Genomic DNA, 6,742 nt, shown 5'->3' with positions numbered 1-6,742 from the left:
TCGGTAAGCCAAGCGGTTCTCGATTTACCATTCAACTTTTCCTCAACATAAAAATGACATGTACAATTTCTAGTTTCAATCGTGCAATTAAACAGAGCATATGGCTACATTGTTTTTCAAAGAAATAACAGAACATTTGGATGTGGTTGGGAAGGAGGAGAGGACGAACGGATGCTGGCTAGCCGCGCCAAAACCCTGGCTAGCCCCCACCATTCATGGCTAGCCAAGTGGTAGACGCACCTCCTCGGGCCCCCAGCCGCCCGAGCCACTCCGTTAGTCGGGGTTTTCGATGGCTAGCCGGGTTTTGGAGGCCGGGGCGTCTGATTGGGCCGGGATGGAGGGAGGCAGTGGTGGGGATGGAGGGAGGCGAGCGCTGAGGGTGGAATGAGCTCTGGACCACTGGAGAAAAGGATAAGGGTTATTTCCTCTTTTCTTTTAATTATTTTTCTTCGTTTCTTCCTTCTTGATTTTTTTATCAGTCAAACACTGTTTGTTTTCATAAACTTCTTCAACCATAATTTTTTATTATTCATACAGTTTTTAAAAAAATCATAAATTTTCCAAATTCTTTTAAAAAAAATTGACCGAAAACCGATCATCTGCTTAAATCGGATCGGACATGTTTTGACGAAAACCCTGAAAATTGGCAACCATGCGTGTAGAATAGTACTCTTTAAAGGCACCATCCAGTGAATTCTAGTGGACAACAGCAGGCGATCCATGATCAGATAAAAAAACGGATTCCTGCCGCCTTTTAGCATTCTTAATTAGCGGAACCTAATAAGGGCCGCCACATGGATTGTTAAGCGAAAACAGGAGCTCAGATTATATCCTGTGATTTTCACACGCTGACTTGGATCGAGTGAGCTCGATCGGGCCGGGATGGAAGGCGGCGAGAAGCAGCAGCACCACCACCACCACTTCGTCCTGATCCACGGCGTCTGTCACGGCGCGTGGTCCTGGTACAGGGTGGCCACCGCCCTGGAGGCCGCCGGCCACCGCGTCACCGCGCCGGACATGGCCGGGTGCGGCGCCAGCCCCGGGCGCGGCGAGGAGGTGGCGTCCTTCGAGGAGTACAGCCGGCCGCTGCTGGACGCGGTGGCGGCGCTGCCGGAGGCCGAGCAGGCGGTCCTCGTCGCCCACAGCTTCGGCGGGCAGAGCCTCGCGCTGGCCATGGAGAGGCACCCGGAAAAGGTCTCCGTGGCCGTGTTCGTCACGGCCACCATGCCCGCCGCAGGGAAGCCCATGACGTACGCCTTCAAACAGGTACTTCCCCCGTTCGAAAAAGCTTGTTCCTCGAATGGATGCGACCATTAACAATTGTACTACGAAACTGTTAGCTATCGCAAGGGAAAGGGCCGGATTTCTTCATGGATTGCGCGCTCGGAAGCGCCGGCGATCCCCGGAATCCGGACAAGACGTTCCTGTTCGGGCCAAAGTACATGGCGCGGAGAGTGTATCAGCTGAGCCCTCCTGAGGTATGTTTGCTTTACAGTGGCCGTTACTTTGTTCCTCGATTTCTCCCTGTATATACTTCCTCTGATGTATTATGTATATATGGTGCAATATAATGCAGGATCTGACCCTGGGAATTGCGATGGTGAGGCCGTCGCGGCGGTTCCTAAACGACGACACGATGAACGGGGACGTCCTGACGGCGGCGAGGTACGGAGCGGTGAGGCGTGTGTACGTCGTGGCGGAGGAGGACGAGTGGAAGCCGGCGGAGATGCAGCGGCTGATGGCCTCGTGGAACCCCGGCACTGAGGTCATGGGCTTGCAGGGAGCTGATCATATGCCCATGTTCTCAAAGTCGAGGGAGCTCTCAGAATTACTCATGGTGATTGCCAACAAGTACTACCCAGGAATCTGAGTTGGTTAGATGAGCCAAAACACCACTCTCAACTTCAAGCACTGATATTGCGATACATTCCTCGTAAATCTACGGTTGAGCCACGATGGTGCAATATAATGCAGGATCTCCTTAATTACTCATTTTGTTTTAGTTAGTTACACTAAATTACGGTCTGGTTGATGTGTACTGGATAAAATTAGGCCTTGATTGATCTCAATTTTGGCCGATTTGGTGCGAAATGCCAAAGTTAAATCCCTAGTTACATATTTGTTAGTGCCACTTGTGGTGAATTAGTTCTAATTGTTTTGTTGTTGTTAATCTTGTCTAATTTGCATCAATTTCTATTAATTAATTATATGTTAGTTACCTACCGCCAGGGGCCTTGATAGTAGGCTGGCATACCCTACCGCCATCGACCCCGGCGGTAGGAAAAGGTCAAATTCTAATTTTTTTTTTAAGTAGGGTTAGATCTGGCTTAATTTTCACAGAAGGGTCAAAACACCAAATTTGCCCCGTCGCAGATGGGCGGACTTAATTAGGAAGTGCATGCGCTTGCACGGCCGCATGATTATGGTTCACAGATGTCTCAACACAGTAGCAGAGCCAGGAAGAACATATCAAAGGCTACACACACCATTTGGAACAACACAAAGTGCAAAACTTTGATCACAATCTGCTCTGTTCAGAGGGACTCGGAAACATTTTCAGACAAAAGCTTCCATGCTGCACAACGACCACCACAGTTATAACTGCAACATTGTCAGATGGGAACATGAAAGCTCCACACAAAAGCTAACAACGGTCACCAGGATTATAACTGCAACAGACACCAAGTCCAAACCCACCAGCAACGATCAATTCAGCTAAGCATATTAAACCAGAAAACACGGGCATTATATAACTTTTGCATAGTGCTACAGAGACCGACAGAGGCAAAATGCAGCAGCTTCAGATCAATATCCTAGCACAATTCGTAAACCGGCCATTGTTTCACCACAGGGAAGGAAGCCTGGAGATATACACATGAGTTAACTAAAATTTCTTGTGCAGCTCGCTCACAAGGAAACAAGAACCGAATGCCATCATCCATGGATGCACCGGTGGCACGTAGACCAGTACGTACTTACTAAAGGCTGTATGATTAGTAACACACCCTCAAAATAGTTTCGACTTGGTTTCGCTTGCTTTTCGAGTAGCGTCCGAGTGAGTGAGTAGGGCAAAAGCACGCTCATGGGAAAAATTCTGCTACCGTCCCAAAGGAGGATCTCGGCTGGTGTTCAGGCCTTCAAGGGCTTGAAGTCTGCTCCCACTGCCTCCTGGACAGATTTGAAGCCGTCTCTTTCCAAGCATTCTGCGAGCTCGGCCTGTCGAATAACCATCAGCATCAGATTTCAATTCAGACATAGAGCAGGCTAAAATACGTTGGTCAGGATGGTCGGGCTCATTTACTGAACAGTGATACGCCTGTGGTAACTAGAAACATGGGTGCAACTTGTAAGCTTCATGCTAAGCAAGTGTCAGATTTATCACCTTTATTCTCGGGATGAGAGCTGGACCTCCGTATGCAAGTGCGGTGTAAAGCTGAACAAGCGTAGCTCCAGAACGTATCTTCTTGTATGCGTCCTCGCCGCTGTATGTGCGATAGAAATTTGATTAAATATTGGTGTTGAAAGTGAAAAACACAGTCAAAGTAAATACAGAACATTACCTAGTTACACCACCACAGCCTATCAGGGTAACCTTGCCCTGCAGGATATGCAAACACTTGTTCATGAGGGAGAGTTACGAGACTCCAGTAAAGAAATAGTAGCGCCAAAAATGCAGTGACCGGGATGGAAGATGTGCTAAAGTAAATAGATACTAATATAAAGTAAGAAACGGGATAAAGCACGCACGCCTGTACGGATATACATATCCCTGAGAACTTGAGTAGATAAGTCAAACAGAGGCTTCCCACTTAATCCGCCGGCTTCCTGAGCTAATGGATGTGCGTCTGCAGGAGGCGGCCTTGAAATTGTTGTGTTCGATATAATCTGTGTTTTTAACAACGTCGATAAAGAATAAGCAAACAGTAGTGAAGCAACATGGACGAGAGAAATACATATTTGCACAGGAGTTAAATTAGGGTTATGCTAGTCAGTGCAGTGACACGTAAAAATGTGTCATGGAATAATTATCCACCTACCAGGCCATCTAACTTGGAAGCAAGAGCAACCTGGAAAACAGCAAGCAAAAGCATAAGAAAAATATTCACCAACTGTCAAAGAGCATGAAAAATAAGGCTTTAGTCCAGTATGTTACAGCAGCAATGTCCTCAAGATCCTGCTTCGACAAGTCCGGTGCGACCTTCACAAGCAATGGTGGTGGACCATCTTCAGCCCACTGCATCTCATCTCGTGCATCTTGCACCTGCACATCCAGTGTATGTCATACTAATTTCCCATGCAAATGAAGAAAAGATCCACTCCAATTAGAAAGACCACAGACCTTCTTCACAAGTTCTTTCAGCTGCTTTCTACCTTGCAATTGGCGAAGACCAGGAGTATTTGGGGAAGAAACATTTATGACCTGCATTAAGAGTAAGAAACCAGTTGTTATCATTTATGCCGCATCTCCATATACACTGCTCATCCAGCAGCAGTCCTATTCCATGCTTGAGACAGAGCATAAAACAATGAAATGTTTTTCTTTAGATGCAGAGCATAGCCCCTGATTTCAATAAGTTGTAGTAGCATGTTTTAGCAGATGGTAACAAATGGAGAGCCATCATGAAGTACAGTGTGCATTGACAACAAATCATTCAAGAAATGCATCAGTTTACTCTGAAGCAAACAGTTCTCTAGTTATGCTGTTTTCCTCAGATCAGCATGAATGAATGCAAATTTCCTTATTTTAACAACCATATCCATCTGAATCTATGGTGCATATGAAACTGAAAGTAACAAACGTGTTATGTGAGGTTATCTTGTAACAGCAAAAGATGGATACCAGGTAATCAGCATACTGCGACAACGAATGAACTCCTTGCACGTAATCAGCACCAGCATCTTCACTAGTCTTATTCTTGCCAAGATTGACTCCCAAAATCCCAGGGCCTGCTTTCCCTCCTTGCTTTACATCACTGGAGCTCGAAGTTTCCTCCATCTTCCTCTTACCATGTTGTGCCCCAAGACGCTTAGCAACTACCACAATTCCTTCACTGTTGAACCCGCAGCGATTGACTACAGCACTGAAGACAAAGCAAGAAAACACCGTTATAAGAAACCACCACACAACATTTTAATTTGTTTCATAATTAAAGTGGCAGCGGACAGTTTGAATAGCAGTAGCAGAACATGAAATGCTTACCCATGCTCTTTCAATCTGAATATTCGCGGCTTAGGATTCCCCTCTTGAGGCTGAGGTGTTACAGAGCCAACTTCCACAAAGCCAAATCCAAGACCCAATAGACCCTCCACAGCCTCAGCATTCTTATCAAAACCAGCAGCAAGACCAATTGGATTTGTAAAGTTCCTTCCCCAAACCTCTATCCCAAGAACTGGTGGATCAGGTCTCTTTTCTCTTGGGACAAATCCATGAGCCGCAGCAGAAACAGCCAAACGATGAGCAAACTCTGCATCTAGTAGCGCAAAAAGTGGATTCACGAGTTCTGTTGATTTGAATAGCCACCCACTGCATGATCACAAAGGTCGTATCCATTAGTGAATAGGCTCCTAGTTGATAGTTGTAGCCAAAAACGGGTACAAATAAGCAGGAACATATGAATTCCTAGAATACCAAATTGTGGCTATTTCAAGCACCTATGGGGTGCTTTCGTGCTATTCAGATGTAATTAAAACTTGTTCTAATGAAAAATTAGGTCCAAGAACTTAGTGGCATGTACCAAAACGTGGCCTCGTCGGTAGTACTCACGTAAGCACCTCCAGCAATGGCCAATCCTATCATGGCCCCAGTCAAAAGCCTACCCTGCATATTGACGAGGAACAAGGACTAATTAATAAAGTAAATGACACAGTAAAGGGACAGGTAATCACTATAATAACTGTATGATCAACTCAATCTTTCATAAGGTCCTTCACAAGCAACTAATTTAAGAATGCACTTTTTTCAAACAAAAGAGGACAAGTATTGTTGTCAAAATCTCAAGAATAGTGCAGTCAGTAAGATTCTCCATCTACAGGAACATCAAGTCCGGTTATTATTTCCACCTTTGTATTTGTGTTCAAATCATGATGGGACAGAGCACGAGTAAGTAACTGTGCTACAAAAGGTCACACAAAAATATTATCTTTGATCAAAAGAGGTGGCATAGACCAGATCACCGGCGCAGCGTGCCACCACTGGCGGCAACCAGTGAGCGCGGCATCTAAAACACGCCAGCTGCTTGCTCCATTACTCGAGAGGAAGCGGCGCGCGTGAGGAGCAGAGCGCAGCGCGCGCGCGCGTGAGGTGTATGCGTGAATGCCAAGAAGGCGGGGGGTGGCTGGGAGGGACGCGTTACCTTGCGGGGAGGCGGGGGCACCTTAATGGGCGCTGCGACGGCGGAGACCGTCCTGCTGGCCTGCCGGGCGCCGGCGGGGGCGGGGGCGGGGGAGCGCCACGGGGAGCCGCGCAGGAGGGCGCCGCGGAGGGAGCGCCGCCACGCGCTCGCGGCGGCGGAGGACGACATGGCGGGGGCAGGCAGGCGCGGGGGCCGACGGCGGCGGCGGGGCGGGCGGGCGGGCGGTCTGGTCGGCGTGGGGAGCAAGCAGAAGGGGCGGGGGCGAGGGCTCAGGCGTGGAAGAGAAGTAGCAGACTCTGCTTGGGCTGGGCCGGGAGACGGGCCCAGGCCGGCCTATATATATCGGCTCGCCATCTTTTCTTGCTCGCTCGACCGGATTTTTTTATTTC

At 47.9% G+C, this 6,742-nt stretch overlaps 2 protein-coding genes across 2 annotated transcripts; one reads left to right on the top strand and one right to left on the bottom strand.

Annotated features, from left to right (window-relative positions):
* The first annotated feature begins 701 nt into the window (after positions 1 to 701).
* LOC109733894 (probable esterase PIR7A) lies at positions 702 to 2,125 on the top strand. The gene is made up of 3 exons (XM_020293107.4): positions 702 to 1,266; positions 1,341 to 1,478; positions 1,577 to 2,125. The coding sequence occupies exons 1-3, from the start codon at positions 883 to 885 to the stop codon at positions 1,868 to 1,870; spliced, it is 816 nt and encodes a 271-aa protein (XP_020148696.1). The 5' UTR covers positions 702 to 882; the 3' UTR covers positions 1,871 to 2,125.
* Positions 2,126 to 2,724: 599 nt separating this feature from the next.
* LOC109733898 (dihydroorotate dehydrogenase (quinone), mitochondrial) lies at positions 2,725 to 6,654 on the bottom strand. The gene is made up of 11 exons (XM_020293109.3): positions 6,354 to 6,654; positions 5,736 to 5,818; positions 5,201 to 5,524; positions 4,841 to 5,081; positions 4,340 to 4,420; positions 4,154 to 4,261; positions 4,038 to 4,067; positions 3,748 to 3,885; positions 3,561 to 3,598; positions 3,383 to 3,482; positions 2,725 to 3,216 (listed from the first exon to the last, which is right to left on the bottom strand). The coding sequence occupies exons 1-11, from the start codon at positions 6,519 to 6,521 to the stop codon at positions 3,130 to 3,132; spliced, it is 1,398 nt and encodes a 465-aa protein (XP_020148698.3). The 5' UTR covers positions 6,522 to 6,654; the 3' UTR covers positions 2,725 to 3,129.
* Positions 6,655 to 6,742: the final 88 nt, after the last annotated feature.

The sequence above is a fragment of the Aegilops tauschii genome, chromosome 2 (genome assembly GCF_002575655.3).
Source record: "Aegilops tauschii subsp. strangulata cultivar AL8/78 chromosome 2, Aet v6.0, whole genome shotgun sequence".
NCBI classification, from domain to species: domain Eukaryota; kingdom Viridiplantae; phylum Streptophyta; class Magnoliopsida; order Poales; family Poaceae; genus Aegilops; species Aegilops tauschii.
The sequence above is the reverse complement of the archived record's forward strand: the minus strand, read 5'-3'. Positions and strand labels throughout refer to the sequence as shown.